This window comes from Aotus nancymaae, unplaced genomic scaffold (genome assembly GCF_030222135.1).
Source record: "Aotus nancymaae isolate 86718 unplaced genomic scaffold, 86718_ANA_hifiasm-v0.15.2.pri h1tg000006l, whole genome shotgun sequence".
Taxonomy (NCBI): Eukaryota; Metazoa; Chordata; class Mammalia; order Primates; family Aotidae; genus Aotus; species Aotus nancymaae.
Window position 1 is genome coordinate 37,882,387 of NW_026988417.1, and position 18,648 is coordinate 37,901,034.

The following is an 18,648-nucleotide window of genomic DNA, read 5'->3' on the forward strand; positions in this document are numbered from 1 at the left end:
TATTGACTTTTTTCTTTAGTGGACAACTATAGGTTTTATCTGATAAGGGGGCTTTCACTGTACTCAGAGTTCCAGGTTGACTGGAAATAAATCTTTGACCTCTGCAGCTGTCTAAGCTTGCTTTGCCATCTTAGCTTACCCTGTGCATTCTGTATGTATCTTTATCATGCTGTATTATAATTTTTAAATTTAATGTCAGTTCCTGCATTTTTTTTTTTTTTTGAAAAGGAGGAAGAAAAGAGAAAGAGAGAAAATGGGGAGGTGGAAAAAGGAAGAGAAAGAGAGAGAGAGAATGGGGAGGAGGAAAAAGGAAAAGAAAGAGGGAGAGAGAATGGGAGTATTGCTTTCTTGCCCAGGCTAGAACGCAATTTAGTAATGGTTATTAAAAACCTCTTTTATAATGATAATTATACTCAATGATGTAATCAGGAAGGAATAAGGGAAGAAGATAACAAACAAACAGCCAACCAATATTTCATTTAAACCTATGAAATGCTATGCGATTACTGAGGAGTGATTTACTTCCAATTATATAGTCACTTTTCTAATAGGTGTGAGGTGGTAATGTATGTTTTGTGTATTTGAAGTGGAGAGTTCTATAAATGTTTATTAAGTTTACTTGTTCCGGGTCTGAGTTCAAGTCCTGGATGTCCTTGTTAAGTTTCTATCTCGTTGATCTATAGAATCGTTAGCTCTTCTTGTTACATTGATCCTTTTACCATTATGTAATATCCTTCTTTGCCTCTTGATCTTTGTTGCTTTAAAGTCTACTTTATCAGAGGCGAGAATTGCATCTCCTGCTTTTTGTTTATTAGTTTATTTTTACTCTCTGTTTGGTTGGTAAATCTTCCTCCTTCTCTCTGAGTCTTTGTGTATTGTTGCATGTAAGATGGGTCTGGATGCAGCATACCGATGGGTTTTGGCTTTTTATCCAATTAAAATATATATAAGTTTAATACTGGCGTTTGATGCTAGCTGGCTGTTTTGCCCATTAGTTGATGTAAATTTTTCATTATGTTAATGTTGTTTGCTTTTTGATAAAGTTTTGGAAAGGCTGATATTGGTTGTTCCTTTATATGTATAGTGCTTCTTTCAGAAGCTCTTGTAAAGCAGGCCTGGTGGTGGTGAACTCTCTAAGTACTTGTTTGTTCGCAAAAGATTTAATTTTTCCTTCGCTCATAAAGCTTAGTTTGGCTGGATAGGAAATTCTGGGTTGAAAGTTCTTTTCTTTAAGGATGTTAAATATTGGTCCCCACTCTTTTCTGGCTTGTAGGGTTTCTGCTGAGAGATCTGCTGTAAGTCTGATAGGTTTCCCTTTATGGGTAACCTGACCTTTCTCTCTGGCTGCCCTTAGTATTTTCTCCTTCATTTCAACCCTAATAAATCTGGCGATTATGTGCCTTGGGGTTGGTCTTCTTGAAGAATATCTTTGTGGTGTTCTCTGTATTACCTGGAGTTGAATATTACCCTTCCTTGCCAGGTTGGGAAAGTTTTCCTGAATGATATCCTGAAGAGTATTTTCCAACTTGGATTCATTCTCTTCATCACATTCAGGTACACCTATCAAACGTAAATTAGGTCTTTTCACATAGTCCCATATTTCCTGGAGACTTTGCTCGTTCCTTTTCATCCTTTTTTCTCCATTCTTGTCTTCTCGTTTCATTTCACTGAGCTGGTCCTCGACTTCTGATATCCTTTCTTCTGCTTGATCAATTCGACTCTTTAAACTTGTGCATGCTTCGCGAAGTTCTCGTGTTGTGTTTTTCAGCTCCATCAATTCACTTATATTCTTCTCTATCTTGTCCATTCTCGTTAACATTTCGTCAAACCTTTTTTCAAGGTTCTTAGTTTCTTTGCATTGGGTTAGAACAAGTTCTTTTAATTCACAGAAGTTTCTTATCACCCACGTTTTGAAGCCTGCTTCTGTTATTGGAACACACGTGTAATCTATTAAGCCTTGTTCCGTTCCTGATGGGGAATTGCAATCCCCTGTAGAGGGAGAGGCATTCTGATTTTGAGTGTTCTCTACCTTTTTACGCTGATTTCTTCCCTTCATTATATATTTATCCATCTGTCGTCTTTGTAATTGCCGACTTTCTAACTAGGTCTCTGACGTCCAACTTGTTGATTCCCAGCGCCGAAATCTGAGCAGTCCACTGTGCCGGCCAAAACAGCGGTGTTAAGATTGATGGTGCTTTTCTGCCCGGGAATCTCCGGACTCTGCACCTAGAATTGGCGCGCTGAAGCACCAGCAAAACTGCCGCGCCGGCCACAAGAGTCGCCCTGGCGACCCGTGGGGCTCCTCCACTGGGAATCTCCTGGTCCGTGAGCAACAAATATTCGTCTGAAAGTGTGACGTCCTCTTGTTCTTTGCGCTTTCACTGGGAGGTACGTGCCCGAGCTGCTAGTCATCGGCCATCTTGGAGCTCTCTAGTTCCTGCATTGTAAGTGATATGGCAAAGGAACACAGTTTAGTTTAAAGGTTAAAGCTTACTCCACTTACTTTTTTTGCCTTGATCTTTTTCATCTTGATCTTCTGTCATAAATATATACTTATAGGCATATTGTTACAGTGCTTTTATTTAGGATACACTAATCAAATCCCTATATTATATGACTTTTACCATGAAATCATCTTCAGTTTTTCAGTATAAAGTTCTTGACTGCTGAGTTTTCATGGTTTATTGCAACTGAATTTAAATTTGTCTCTGTGTGTGTGTGTGTGTGTGTGTGTGTGTGTGTGTATGTGTGTGAGAGAGAGAGAGAGAGAGAGAGACAGAGAGACAGTGAGACAGTGAGACAGTCTCACCCTGTTGCCCAGGCTGGAGTGTAATGGCACGGTCTCGGTTCACTGCAACCTCTACCTCCCAGGTTCAAGCAATCCTCCTGCCCCAGGCTCCTGAGTAGCTGGAATTACAGGCGTGTGCCACTCTACCCGGCTAATTTTTGTAGAGTCGGAGTTTCACCATCTTGGCCAGTCTGTTCTCGAACTCCTGACCTCAAGTGATTCACCTGCCTCAGCCTCCCAAAGTGCTGGGATTACAGGCATGAGCCACTGCACCTGGCCAGAATTTAAATTTGACATTAAAAATTTTTCATTTACTGATTAAATTAGAGCTATTTCCCAGTTGTTTTTAACAAAGTGAAAGATTTAACATTGTGCTAGAAATCTTAATTTTGGATTTCAAACTGTAAGTTTTTTTTTTTATTACAAAAGAAATTTTGGTGCCATGTGTTTGTGGTATTGAGTGAATAGAATCCAAAGATAACCAGTGTTATCCCAGGGCTCATCTTTTCACAGTTTAAATTTCCTGTTTCTTAAATAGATTAATTTTTGGCTCTAGACTCTTATCCTAGCTGTTTGGTTACTAGATACATAATTAAAACCAAACATGTCTAAATCCTCACTCAATCCTCCTGAAACAATATCCTTACTTCCTTACTTATGTTAATATTAGTATTCTTCTTCCAATCACCCAAATTTGAAAATGCTGTCATCTTTGACTTTTTCCTCTCCATTTGCCACAGACATCCTGGAAGGTCTCTGTAATATCTTAAATTTCCACCGTCCTTTCAGATCTTGTTGCCTCCAGTCAAGTTTGAACTGTGCCTCTTACATTGCAGAATTTTCTAACTGGTTTCCTTACGAGGTATCCTCCCTTGTAAAATCCATTTTTCACCATTGCCAAATTAATCTTGAGGTATATCTCTATATTCTTACCTCAAAAACCTCAACTTCACCGAAATAAAGGAAACACTTACCTCTTCATAATTCAGTAAGAGTTCCATTCAAGACCCTCTGTTGCTGGATTTTAAGATCTTTCATCAAGATCCGTGCCGTGAATTTATTCATTTTTTAAAAATTTATATTCAGAAAGTATTTAAATGCCATGCACCATACAGGTTGTTAGGGATATAGTGGTCCCTGTCCTGATTGATTTTTGTAGTCTATTTCCTCATCTTTGTGTTCTGTTCTGCTTAACAGAACAAAACATTTGTTGAATTTACAGAAATACAGGATTTTTTTACATTTATAATGTTTGCTTTTTATGAGAATGGAGAAGAGGTACAGAATATCTGGTATATTTCTAGAATTAAAGTCAAGTTAATAAAAGTAAATATCAAATCTTTCAGGGTAAATAACTGAAATTTTCCACCATCATACATTTTTAAGTGTTATGGAATTTACATGTTGGTAGAATTATACTAGTATTCAAATATTTTAAATAAACCAAATTCTGATAGACCTAATTTGACAAAGTTTAAAAAGTATCCCAGAATTATTAAACTTTGGAGAGCTCTTCAAAATCATTCAGTGCAACTTACTCTTTTTATAACTGAGGAAAAGCAGAGATGAGAGCTGCTGGGTTAGTATTATAAAATTCTTGATGTTTTTTAATGCAGTGTATATCACACACTTAAAACTTTACAAATAGATTTATTAAAATTGATGAGTCATAAATACTGTTATCTAAAAAACCATGCGAAGAGAGGTTAACGTGGTGATGATTATTAATATAAAGTAGTTACCAAATAGCCATGATTTAAATTGAGTGAAGCCATAGCTTTAAAAACCACACTGTTGAAGTGAGCTCACCTTCATTCTATCTTAATGATATTTCAGTGTTTCTTTTGTAACACCGAATAGTGTCATCTTTTAAATTCACAGACTAAGATTTGAGCAGATTTGAAACAGAAATTGCACATAGGTCCTTTAATTACATTTTGAAAAATGTGTTCATAATGGACACATACTGTCTATTTTAAATAATACAGGAGTGATTTTGTATTTCAGGTTTAACCTAAAGTAAAGCAAGGTTATTAAAATGAGAGGTACAGAATATAATTTTGTAATGAGTTTGAATAAAGTGTGTTCATTTGAAAAGACATCTGCTGTTTAGACATTGGATTTCAAGTGATAGAATTTTATGTCATAAGAATGAATAGAAAAAAGAAATTCTTAGAATCACATTGTGATTTTTCTCATAAGTTGCAGAAATACTGGTAAGATTTTGTCAGCCAGGCACCGTGGCTCACGCCCATAATCCTGGACCTTGGGGGACCATGGCCGGCAGATTACTTGAGCCCAGGAATTCAAGACCAGTCTGGGCAACATGGCAAAACTCTGACTGTATAAAAATTAGTCAGGTTTGGTGGCACATGCCTATAGTCCCAGGTTATGACTGCAGTGAGCTGAGGTTGCACCACTGCACTGCAACCTGTGTGACAGTGAGACCCTGTCTCAAAAAAAAAAAATTTGTTACCAAAGATAAAATGTGTCTATAATTTAAAAATTGGATTCTTAATTTATTTTATAATTTAAAAAATAGACAGTATAAGTATATACTTTTATTATTGCTCTTATATATTATTGCTCTTATAATTGTTGAATAATTTATGTTTTCATTAGAGAAATATTTATTGAGCACCTACTGTCTCCTAGGTACTATTCTATTATAAATGCTGAGATTGATGACCAAAACAAAGCCCCACTTAAGCTTACTTTGTAGTGAGGGTGAAGACAGTAAGCAAGTAAACATCTAATATGCCAGGTGGTAATAAGTGCTATGAAAAAAATGAGGAGGATCAGTGGGCTTGTGAATGATGAGGGATCTAATTTACAGAGCATAGTCAGTGAAGACCATCTTGATAATTTAACAATGTAATGATTTTTAATAAGTACTGATCTTTTATAAATAATTTTCCTGGGAAATACTTGTCGTCAGAGCTGGATAAATTTTGGAGCAAAACAATTTTATATTGGTGAAAGTTGTTGGAACACAGGAAAAAGTGTTAAGTAAATGCTGAATTTCATGCCATACAGGCATTAATGTTTAAGCTTACTTCATACTTTTCATAAAGAAAATATCAGAAATGTAAGAACTACCAATCAAGAAGATAAAGATTAAATAGAGAAAAAGAGCAAGAGGCCTAAATAGCCATTTCATGGAGGATATCCAAATGACCAGTAAACATGAAGAGTTACTTAGCCACGTTAGTAATGAAGAAAATGTAAAGGAAACCAAATGGGATACCATTACACACCTGTCAGAATGACTAAAATTAAAAAGACAATATGGGCCAGGCACAGTGGCTCATGCTTGTAATCCTAGCACTTTGGGAGGCTGAGGTAGGTGGATCACTTGAGTTCAGGAGTTTGAGACTGGTGTGGCCAACATGGTGAAACTCCATCTCTACTAAAAATACAAAAGTTAGCCAGACAATGGTGGTGCACACCTGTAATCCAAGCTACTGGGGAGGCTGAGGCAGAAGAATTGCTTGAATCTGGGAGACGGAGGTTGCTGTGAACAGAGATCATACCATTGCACTCCAGCCGGGGCGACAGAGCAGGACTCCATCTCAATCAATCAATCAATCAATCAATTAAAGACAATATGAGTGTTAGCTAGATGTGGAGTAACTGGGATTCTCTTGTGCTGCTTATAGGAGTGTAAACTGGTAACAATCATAGATGAACACATATATACCTTATAACCTAGCAGTTTTATTTCTGGATATATAGTGTGCATGTGTTGGTATTGTGTGTGTGTGTTTATATGATATATAAAAGCATTAATACTTATATATAAACACACATACAGTACACATATGTGTGCACCAGACATTATGTACAAATACATTTATAGCAGCACTATTTGCAAAAGTTGAAAACTAGAAACAACTCGAATGTCTGTCACTAATAGAATGGATTTTGATGGTTATATATTATATAATGGCGTGTTATAACACATAATAACATATGTATAATGTAATGTAACCATTAAAACCAACCATCAGCTGCTACAGACAATAACATTAATTTCAAAACAATGCTGAACAAAAGAAAATATTTCTATGAAGTTGAAAAGCAGAGAATACTAGTTTATGCTAAGGATGGTGGTTACCTTTGGGAAGAAGCCATGGTAATCTTTATGTTTTTGAACCTGGGTGGTGATAACATGTTTGGGTTCATAGTGTGATAATTTATTGAGCTGTACTTGTGATTTGGACACTTCTCTGTTCTATGTGAAACTTTATTAACTTTTTTTTTTTTTTTTGAGACAGAGTCTTGCTCTGTTGCCCAGGCTGGAGGGCAGTGGGCAACCTCAGCTCACTGCAACCTCTGCCTCCCGGGTTCAAGTGATTCTCCTGCCTCAGCCTCCCGAGTACTTGGGATTAAAGGCACAGGCCACCACGCCCAGCTAATTTTTTATATTTTAGTAGAGACGCCGTTTCGCTGTGTTGCCCAGGCTGGTTTGGAACTCCTGAGCTCGGGCAGTCCTCCCATCTCGGCCTCCCAATGTACAGGCGTGAGCCACCGTACCTAGCCTAGTTTTTTGAGATGGAGTTTCGCTCTTGTTGCCCGGGCTGGAATGCAATGGTCCAATCTTGGCTCACTGCAACCTCCGCCTCCCGGGTTCAAGCGATTCTACCTCAGCCTTCTGAGTAGCTGGGATTACAGGCATGTGCCACCATGCCCGGCTAATTTTTTGTATTTTTGGTAGAGACGGGTTTCTCCATGTTGGCCAATCTGATCTCTAACTCCTGACCTCAGGTAATCTTCCCGCCTTGGCCTCCCAAAGTGCTGGAATTACAGGCATGAGTCACCACGCCCAGCTAGCGCCTGACCTATTTTTAAAATTTTCTTAAAGGTACAGGCTTTAGTTGCAATTCATCTGGAAAACAGAAAAAATATTTCTAAAAAAAGACAAATAACGATTTAATATCTGTAGAAAACAAAGAGTTTCCACTTGAGGAGGAGGAAAAGACAAATAGCCCAAGAGAAAAATAGGCAAAGGATATAAGTAGATAGTTCAGAAAACGAGATGTCAAAATGGCCTGTAAACCTATGAGATACACTCAGTAGTTCTCTGGAGTTAAAAGAATTATAATACTCATCACTAACTGTTGGGCCTATGAAAATAGATGAGAAGGGTACACTTTACTTTTCAAAATTTGAATTTTAGGAAAATAAACTATTCAAATTTAAAATACACATATCTTAGATTAGGCCAGGCATGGTGGCTCATGCCTGTAATCCCAGCACTTTGGCTGAGGCAGGCGGATCACCTGAGTTCCAGAGTTCAAGACCAGCTTGGCCAACACGGTGAAACCTCATCTGCACTAAAAACTCAAAGTAGCTGGGCATGGTGGTACGTGCCTGTAGTCCCAGCTACTCAGGAGGCTGAGGCATAAGAATCACTTGAACCTGGGAGATAGAGCCTGTAGTGAGCCCAGATCGCACCACTGTACTCCCCACCTGGGTGGCACAGTTAGGTTCTGTCTCAAAAAAAGAAATAAAATACATATATCTTCAACCCAGCAAGTCCACTCCTGGGAATAAACTCTGTAGATATAAAAGCCTCACAAGGATGTTTACTTCAACATTATTTCAATGGCAAAAACTTGAAATCAACCTAATGGCCATTAGCAAGAAAATAGTTTAATAAATTGTGTTTTACAGTAATGAAATATCGTGTAACTCAAAGAGATTATTAATTTATATTTTCATGTGTATGTAAAATTAGGTGAGAAGAGCAAAATGCCAAAAGATGAATAATGCCAAAAGAGAACAGTATGATCTCTCTTACAGCAATAGTAAAAACTCCTATGTGTTTGTGTATGTAAATTTGTACATGATTTATAAACATGGAGAGAGGTGTGAAAGGCTACATACACCAAGCTCGATGTCAACAATGATTACCAGGGGAATGAGTGGAAGAGGATTGACAAAATAAAGGTATCATCTTGCATTGCAAGATGTTTGCTATCTCTGGCCCCTGCCCACTCAAATGCCTGTAGCACTCTCCTGTCATTCCAACAACTAAAAATCTACCACCACCACCACTCATTTTCCAGAAGCCTTGAGGAGCAAGTTGGTGCTTCTCTTGTTGAGAATCACCTAGTAAGAGTAACTGAAGTGTTTACAAAGATGATAGTGACTGAGCTAAATCTTGAAGCGTGAGTGGGATTTTTAAACTAGAGTTTCTCTGGGAGGCAAAGAGTGTTATAAGAGAGGGAACAACATAATGTAGACTGCCTTGACTAATGAAGTGGTGTGTCTATGTTGGAAAATAGAAATAAAGTTGGCTAGGTAGGGTGAAGTTAGAAGGGTGTTGATCAGAAGGAGTCAGGTAAAGGTGAGAGGAGAGGGGAAAGTGTCATTTCTCTCACTAATGTGTCCCACATAGTACCGCCAAGTTAATTTTCTAAAACATTGTCCTGTTCAACAGTCCACTCAATAATGCCTTTGCTGCATGCTCAAGGCATTTTACCTCATCGTATTCATCTAACTTTATCTCTTACTATACCTTAAAATTAATTAGGTAAGGCTGGCTAGCTGATCAAACTGATTATTTCCTACTTCTTCCTTGTCAATATGCTTACTTCATGCTTTTATTAATGTCTTTTTCTATAGAAATCTATCATTCTGCCTAAACAAAATTTTGATATTCTTAGCAGCCTTCTTCCTAATGAAACTGGCCCATACCACTCCATACCATCCTGATATCACCTTCTTTCTTACAGTTTTTATGTTTTTTCCCATAATATTTAGCATGAAACTATACTTGGCTTTTTATACTTCTCATTTGTGTTTCGCTGAACAATTTGTATTCTCCCAAAGAGTTGTGTGAGGTTAAGATACATGCCTCACAATATTTTTGTAAGCCTCCAAAGTAGTTTTTGTTTTTTGATCAGCCTAGATAGGCATTGCGTTTTCTATGAAATTAGTTGATAAAGCAGTAAATACTGAACACCCTGAAAACTCAAATTGCGCATTGATAGATCACACTTTAATATTGCAGTATTTTAATGTTTCTTATTTTAACTTACCAAATATTTTGTATTTGGTTCAATAGCTAGATTTAATTATTTTGGGGCTTAGGAACCAAGATGGATATATCTCTGTATCCCTGGCAGTGCCTAGTAGATTGCATTGTTGACAATAACTACTCAGTATTTTTGAATTTGATTTATTTTTATTTGCTTTATCAATTTGCCTTCACTGTAACCTTCACTGTAACCACGTTCAAACCATTGTTTTGTTTTGCTAACAACAGAGGGCACCATTAGGGCACTTGTACACCCAGTAGTCCTATCCCAGTCCTTGGTAGCTTTTTGAGCCACACTTTCCTTTTCCTAAGTAATGTCATAGAAATTTGAATATTATACTAACTGGCAGTAGCCCATTTCTGCTTATAGAGAAATCCTGGCTTCAGTTTATTTGAAAAAGAGTATTTGTCACATTTTGATCCTTTGTAGTTTTCAAACTTTTTATTCTCCTCATTATTCTTTGTCTGAGTGAAATCTTACCCACAATCTTACTATATTGATTAGATCAATTTGTTTTCTGAAGGGAGAAGATGGGGTGAAGGCAACAATCTGGAGCCATACCTTTGTACTCCCTTTTACTTCTCATTGCTCATCCAAAGAGCACAGCTTGAAAATCACTATAACTCATCTCATTTTACAAATGCTTCTTAAAATACTTGTTTTGTGGTATTTCACTTAAGGACTTAGTTGAGAAATAGAAACATTTTAGTTTTAAAGTGATTTGTTTTAAGTACAAAGGGGAATGCTATGGAATACATTTATTGTTTCAGCAATAAAAGAGTTAATATACTAAGCAGCAGAGACTGAGATACTGCAACGGGATAGTGTTTTCTGTCTCTGTCATTTGTGGTTTAAGAAAAAGGGGGTGGTGTTCTGCATTTGAAAGGACTTTAATGAATGCTGTCAGTGTTTGTGAGACCTAATGGTCAGTATGGGAAAGGAGAGCCTGGAAAGTGGTTTAGCTGCTTCAGGATAGGTGGATGAGAGTTTGCTCTGATTGAACGGAATGTTCCACTGTGTTTCATCTTTATTCATTATCCTTTGTTCTTTAAAATCTGATATATTGACATAAAAGTAATTGTAGATATATATATGAATGTGATTTATTTTCCTTTACATCTTTTTGTTGTGTACAGCAGGGCATATACTTCTCTTGTCTTGGTTGGATGCACAAATCTGTGTGCAGTGCTTTTTGCCCGTTGCCTAGACGATCACTTGGTTTCTCTGAGGATGTCTGGTTCTCGTAAAGAGTTTGATGTGAAACAGATTTTGAAAATCAGATGGAGGTGGTTTGGCCATCAAGCATCATCTAATTCTACAGTTGACAGCCAGCAGGGAGAATTTTGGAACCGAGGACAGACTGGAGCAAACGGTGGGAGAAAGTTTTTAGATCCATGTAGCCTACAATTGCCTTTGGCTTCAATTGGTTACCGAAGGTCCAGCCAACTGGATTTTCAGAATTCACCTTCTTGGCCAATGGCATCCACCTCTGAAGTCCCTGCATTTGAGTTTACAGCTGAAGATTGTGGCGGTGCACATTGGCTGGATAGACCAGAAGTGGATGATGGCACTAGTGAAGAAGAAAATGAATCTGATTCCAGTTCATGCAGGTTGATTATTTTCTTACTGTTAGAAAAGGGGTGTGGGGGTATATCTCTATAATGTTTTAAAATAATTTAGTGTTTATTATTTAAAATCTGATTATATGTATATATCTGCATACACATGTATAATATCTTGGTATGAACATGTGTTACTTCTGCTAGGATTTTTTTTAATGTTCTAATATTCTGTAAAATTACAGACAACAAATAGCATTCATTTTGAAATATCTTGAATTCTATATATAGATCTGCTTCAGCTTTGAAAAAATATATAGTAGTAATTTTATGTATCATTGCCTGTGGTTTGCTTCATTCATTAACGTTCTGTATTCATATCAAAACCATAGATGACATTTCTATAGTATGAAATTTTATGTGACATTTTAGTTTATAACAGATTATAGTCATTTTTTAATTAAATGACATGGAAAGGTTTTACAAAGAGATGCACATTGTAGTTACCAATTTTTGGGCACAATTGTAGTTGTCAATAATATTTTTCTTACGGTTATTCTCTTTGTCCTGTCTGTGTTACAGCTCTCCAGACTAATATAGAGAATACTAAGTAACATGTCTCTAAAATGACAGTTACTAATTCCTGTTACCTTCACTTTCACTGAAATGTGTGCTGTTTGGGGAAATGAAGGACATTTCCTTCAGGAGAGTTTAAGGGAATGTAGAGGGGCTAGATGTGATTATCTGGTGAAAAGGGGACAGGAAGAAGGGGAAATCAGAAGAAAGAAAATAAAGAAAAAGATGGTAATTTTATAATGATTTAATCCACCTTGATCTTGGAATGTGGCTCTATCTTTGAAATGCCTTTTCTTATTAATCAGTTTAAACTACAATAAGATATTATGTAACAAGTTAGAGCATGAAAGTCATCTTTCTAAATCATCTTCATTCAAAAATGGTTTTAAGTATTTAAAGGCATAAATAGCTTATCATTTGTCTAATTTGATTACTATATTTTTCTTTTAAAATTTCTGTCCAGCTTTTGATAACACTTCTGATTTGTAAGTTGGATTGAGACAAAATGAATTTATCTATTTAAGTATCTCTTACTTGAGGATATTTGCCACCTTTTTCTCTTCTAACCTTAAGAACTTGGAATTGGAATGATAAAAAATATATAGTCTGGTTGTCTGCCATCATTTGCTTAATGGAGAGAGGGGAATATCTGTATGTAGATAAATAGTGTATTCAATTTAAATTTTTTAAAATTAGTTCACGACTTTGCATTATCTTAAGGAAATAGAAGCCACTAATAATTTAATTTGGAGATCAGTTGAGCTAATATGGTTTCATTGTTTTATATTTTCTTTGAAGACTTGTTGCCATAAAGAGAACAACTTATATAGTAAAAGATTCATTATTTTTGTGGAGAACCAAAGGGTAAATGTTTCATTTGATAGTAAATATAACAATAATATTTTAACAAAATTAGAAAAAATAAAACATTAATTTACCGACGTAAGTAAATTCACATATAGAACTCTTAACATGTATCTACTACAGGAGAAATTATAATGTGAATATAAAATTTTTATATGTGTATAATCTTGGAAAAATTACACATACATTGGTTACTATAATTCCTTACAACAAAGGTAGTTTGCATGGCTAATGATTATTTAAATAAAATTAAGCTATTCTTGAGTATGCATATAGAAATATTTTGGTAGGATATTCATTATGAAAAAAAATTGTCCTTTTTTGACTGAGAGATTGCTGTGTGCATTCTTCAAGAATTTTAAATTGACATTTTTAATTTATAGGAGATGTAAACATAAAATGACACTTTAAAAATCTAAAATAAATGAAGTTGTTTAAAAAAATGCTACTCAAGAAGACTCATCAAAGTAAGATGGATGTAGACAGTTTACACCTTCAGTAACCAAACTATTCCAAAAATAAAATTTCAAAAATAAAAAGAAAATGTTTTTGATTTTTAGATATGAGGGGAAATATGTCAAAGCAATTTAATATTTCAGATGGTTTGAAATTTCAATCTTAAATAAGGAAAAAAAATTCAAGATTTTAGAAATGTCCTTTGTGTGTATATTCTTTTTCTCCATTTTTTTTTCCTAGATTAAATAGATTTAATTCTTACATCTTCCTTCAGCCCCCTGGCTCTGAGTCTTTGACCTTTATCATAAAGATACATTTATTTTCCCTCAGCTTTTTGATTAAGTGAGCAGTCAGACTTCTCTAAGTAGTTGTCCATCTACTATAAACAAATCAAAGCCTATCACTGTTAATGTCACACTGACATTCATCAACTTTTTTTTTTTTTTTTTTGGAGATGGCGTCTCATTCTGTTGCCCAGGCTGGAGTGCAGTGGCACAATCTCGGCTCACTGCAACCTCTGCCTCACAGGTTCAAGCCATTCTCCTGCCTTAGCCTCCCAAGTAGCTGGGACTACAGGTATACACCACCACGCCCAGCTAATTTTTGTATTTTTAGTAGAGAAGGGGTTTTACCATGTTGGGCAGGCTGCTCTTGAACTCCTGACCTCATTCTGGCCACCTCAGCCTCCCAAAGTGCTGGGATTACAGGCGTGAGCCACCATGCCCAGCCTCATCAATTTTTTTAATGTAACTTTAGAATAATTCTTTTTCTTATATAATATTTGCAAATAATGAAATACATAGTAAACATTTTGAGCATACTACAGATTGATATCTTAAAATATTAAAGACTTAATTAGGAAATACATATGATATACTAATTATTTGTTTTAACCATCATAATAGTTACATAGATTTCAGAACTTAAACTGAAATTTTGAGTTATTAGAAAAAGGGGAAGACAGCTAAGTGATTTTACATACTCAGAATCTCATTAGCCACGGTGGATCTGGACAGTTTAAAGCTGGAATTAAGAGGCAGCATATGCTGATCATGTTTTATCAATTGTATTCTAACAAGGAAAAATGTCTGCCTGAGTCTTAGACTTCTGGTAATTTCTATTACCATTCACCTAAGTGATTTAAAAGTTTCTTGCCTTTTGACTTTGATCTTGCCTCTGTAGCCTAGCTACCTTTTCTCTATGAGAGTCATCCAAGTCATTATTTTTGGTATTAAAATACAAACTTAGTCTTCTTATAATATGAGGAATTTTAGATCTTAAGTAACAGAGTTGTCACCTTTTATGTGAACAATAGGATCCTAAGTCCTTAATTGAGGATGAATTCATACCAGAGCTAGCAAAATCTATATGGTGGCCCACTGTGTAACCATAGTGTAAACGTGATTTATACTTCCCTTGATTTATTGACCTTGACATTATGTAATTGTTGACATATTTTCAACTGGAGGAATTTTATTTCAAATTTCATTTATAAAGTTAGAGCTTAATATCATCAGGCTATTTTTTACTCCTTTTGCATACAATTTTACTGCACTTTACAAGTACAGACGCTTCCTGACTTAAAATTTTTCAACTTTATGATTATGATAAAGCAACATGTATTTAGTACATTCTGTGACTTGCAGTGAGGTACATCCCAATAAATCCACAATATGTTGAAAAAATATCGTAAGTTGAAAGCATATTTTCAATTTTTGATGAGTTTATCCAGATATAACCCCATCATAAGTTGAAGAGCATCTGTGTTAAAAAATAATCATTGCTGATAGTAAACTGGTGCTTCCTAACTGTGAAGCACTGTTTTAAGCACTTTACTATATTAACTCATTTAGTCTTCACAACAAATTCTTGAGATAGGTTGCTACTATTATCAACCTAACCTAATTCTAATTTTATAGGTGAGTCAAGTGAGGCACAGAAAGGCTAAATAACTTGCTCAAGGTTAGGAAGTAAAATAGCTGCATTTTTAAAAAAGAAACTTTTTTTTTAAGAACCATTTTACATTTACAGGAAAATTAGAAAAATGGTACAGTAAGTTTCTATATACCCCATACCCAGGTTCCTCTGTTATTTGTATCTTACGGTAATATGGTGCATGGGTTACTAGTAATGAACAAGTGGTGTTACATTATTGTTAACAAAACTCCGTATTTTATTCACATTTCTTTAGTTTCTTACCTAATGCCCTTTTTCTGTTCCAGGATCCTATCTAAGATATCACATTACATTAAATCATTATGTCTCCTTAACCTCCTCTTGGCTATGACAGTTTCTTAGATTTTACTTGCTTCTGATGACCTTGGCAGTTTTGGGAGTACTAATCAGGTTTTTGTAGAATGCCTTACTCAATTGAGATTTGTTTCCCCATAATTAGACAGAGGTTATGGGCTTTGGGGAGGAATACCACAGAGATAAAGTGCCATTTTTATCACATTATATCAAAGATACACACCATTAATCTGACTCATCACTGTTGCTATTGACCTTGTTCACTTGGAAATAGTTGCATTTTTGAACTCAAACAATGTTGTAGATTTCATGCTCTTAAAGAACACTGTACTATTAATGTATTGCCTACATACCTCTATGACATTCATTTAATCACAGTTCAACTGTAGCACAGAGCTAATTATTCATTATAACCAGTTTCACCTTCTTTCTTCAGTTAATTCTCTTCTCTTAGTTCTCGAGAATGCCAGACTTTGCTAGGTTACAGGAATAATCTCTTGACTCACCCAGAACTCTTTTTTTTTTACTTTAAAATTTTTTTTTATTTTTATTTTTTTGGTGTGATGGAGTCTCATCCAGGCTAGACTGGAATGCAGTGGTGAGGTCTCAGCTCACTGCAATCTGCCTCCTGGTTTCAATCGATTCTCCTGCCTCAGCCTCCTGAGTAGCTGGGATTACAGGTGCATATTACCATGCCCAGCTAATTTTTTTGTATTTTTAGAAGAGATGGGGTTTCACTGTGTTGGCCAGGCTGGTCTCGAACTCCTGAGCTCAAATGATCTGCCCACCTCGGCTTTTCAAAGTGCTGGGATTATAAGTGTCAGCCACCACACCCAGCCCCATAACTTTATCCACAGTCTTCTCACCCATCTTACTGGCTGCTTGCCTCTCTGTCTTTCCACTGCAAATATCGCAAACTCTTCTATTCCTTGGTCCGTTGATTTGCTACTCTTCAACTCATCCTGAAGGCATAGGTCCTCCTCTCCCAACAAGAGGTTATCTGCATAATATCATCATTCCTCTTGGGCATTCTCCTGTTTCTTGATCTTTATGTTGTCTCTGCATCTATTGTTTGATCTGGGCTACTAATTCTGGTTCACTTTTAAATTAAAATCCTCTAATATGTTTCCAAAGGTGGCAAAAAAGTTTATGTAATGATCTTGTATCTAGAAAGGATAATATTGCATTGTCTCCCCTCTCACATATATGCCCACATCTTACGGACTCCATTGAGAATGTGACATAAGCTATGTAACCTCTCCCCAGAAAACTCTGTGTGTGTGTGTGTGTGTGTGTGTGTGTGTGTGTGTGTGTGTGTAATACATAGGGTTCAGGGAGTTCATGAACCCTCTGAAGGCTATCTGTATGCTGTATCCGTCAAAATTCTTAGTTTTAAGCAACTGAAGTTGACTGGATGATTTAAACAGAAATAGGAAATTATTGAATCATTATAGTTACCCGAACTGCTGGGAAAGCTGAAGAATTGGCATATGAAAAGGATAGGTCCTACAGTTATACAACTGACCTTTTAAACTCCAAATTGTTTAAGCAGAAAACCTGTTTTTATGCCATTTATTGTTCACATTTTATTTTACCTGTGTTTCACTTGGAACATAAGAGTGAGGTCTTAAGTGTTTAAAATCAGATATATTAGGCATGAAAATGTCATGTGCACACACACACCCCACACAGATAACTATGTAACTACATAATTTGCTCATTTAACTTTAGGAAGTATATTAGTAAGGCATAGGCTAAAATGATATAACAAAGAGATTCAGAAACACAGTGACTTAAATTAGATTGAAGTTTATTTCTCTATTACCTCACAGGTGGGCAAGTGGCCCAGGGAAGATAGATAGCTCTGCTTCATGATTCAGAGACCCAGATTCCTGTCATATTGTTTCTCCATTCTGTACGATGTTATCCTTTCTGCATGATTGAAGCTTACTCAGCTGTCCCTCAGCATTCCAACCTGTAGGAAGGACTGAAGAGAGGAAAGGGAAGACATTAAGCAAGTAACACAAGTTGCATGTATCAGTTTTGCATATATTCATTGGTCACGTAGCCACAATTAGTTACAAAGGAGGCTCAGAGATAGAGTCTCACCCTGGGTAGCAATGTCTCCAGCTAAAAGTCATTTATTGTGGTAGATATAAGAATAGATTTGGGGTTATAATCAACAGAGTGCAGGAAGTGAATTCAGCTGAATAGAACCCTTCAGAGTTCTTTGGATCTCATTTTTAAGTGAAATTTTCCCTATTACATTATATATATATATATATAATATATATATATATTTTTTTCTTGCCATAGAGCCATCAGAAAATAGAGATAAGAAAAAATGGAAAAAGTAAAAATCACCAAAAAACCCAGCCACCTCAAAATACTAACTGTTAATTTGGGGAAATGCCCTTCTGGTATGTTTTCTATACATGTATAATACGTTTTTAAAATAAAAATCTCAGTCTTATTGGTCATACTGTTTTGTAGCCTGTTTTTTTTTTTTTTTTTTTTTTTTTTTTGCTCTAATATAATTTTTTAAGTTAGGACTCTTGGTTACAAATGACAGAAGCCCAGATCAAACTGACTTAAGCAAAAACTAGAGATTTTTGGTTCACATAAATAAAAAGTCCAAAAATACAGTCTAGTTTTAGACATGGCTGGACCCAAATGATCAAATAACACCAATAATCTATTTTTCTCCATTTCTAAATTCTGTTTTCCTTTTTGATGGCATTATCTCAGGTAGTCTTTCAGTGTGGTAGTGAAAAGGCCATTAACTGCTCCAAGTTTACTTTTTGTCAGCTTAGCAAGCTCAATGGAAAGAAAGTGACATTTTTCCAAGAGTGTGATCAAACATCATGAAATTGACTCTGATTGGTCTTGTTTGGGTCATGTGCCCACCTGAACCAATTGTTATTGCCAGGAGATATGATACTCTTATTGGCCAAGCCTTATTGGCTTCTGCACCTCTGACCATTTAGACTGAGGCAGGGGAATATGTGGTTTCTCAAAAAGTAGAGATGGGTTTTATTACTGTAAGAAGGAGTTCTGGATAGGCAAAAATAATGTCCACTAAACAACTCTCCAGGCCATTAAATATTCT

The 18,648-nt window shown here is 35.9% G+C and overlaps 1 protein-coding gene across 6 annotated transcripts in view; it reads left to right on the forward strand.

Moving 5' to 3' along the window:
• KLHL5 (kelch like family member 5) overlaps positions 1-18,648 on the forward strand; it is a 92,624-nt gene that overhangs the window by 11,022 nt on the left and 62,954 nt on the right. The window contains exons 1-2 of one of the 6 annotated variants that reach the window (XM_012474952.3): positions 8,521-8,740; positions 10,971-11,444. The exons of 2 other annotated variants lie outside the window; for them this stretch is intronic. In XM_012474952.3, the coding sequence (XP_012330375.1) occupies positions 11,065-11,444 (380 nt within the window). In that variant the 5' untranslated portion in view covers positions 8,521-8,740; positions 10,971-11,064. Of the gene's footprint in view, positions 1-8,520; positions 8,741-10,551; positions 11,445-12,110; positions 12,198-17,933; positions 17,960-18,648 lie in introns of those variants that run through there. 3 more of the 6 variants (XM_012474951.3, XM_012474953.3, XM_064366404.1) reach the window with 3 other exon arrangements.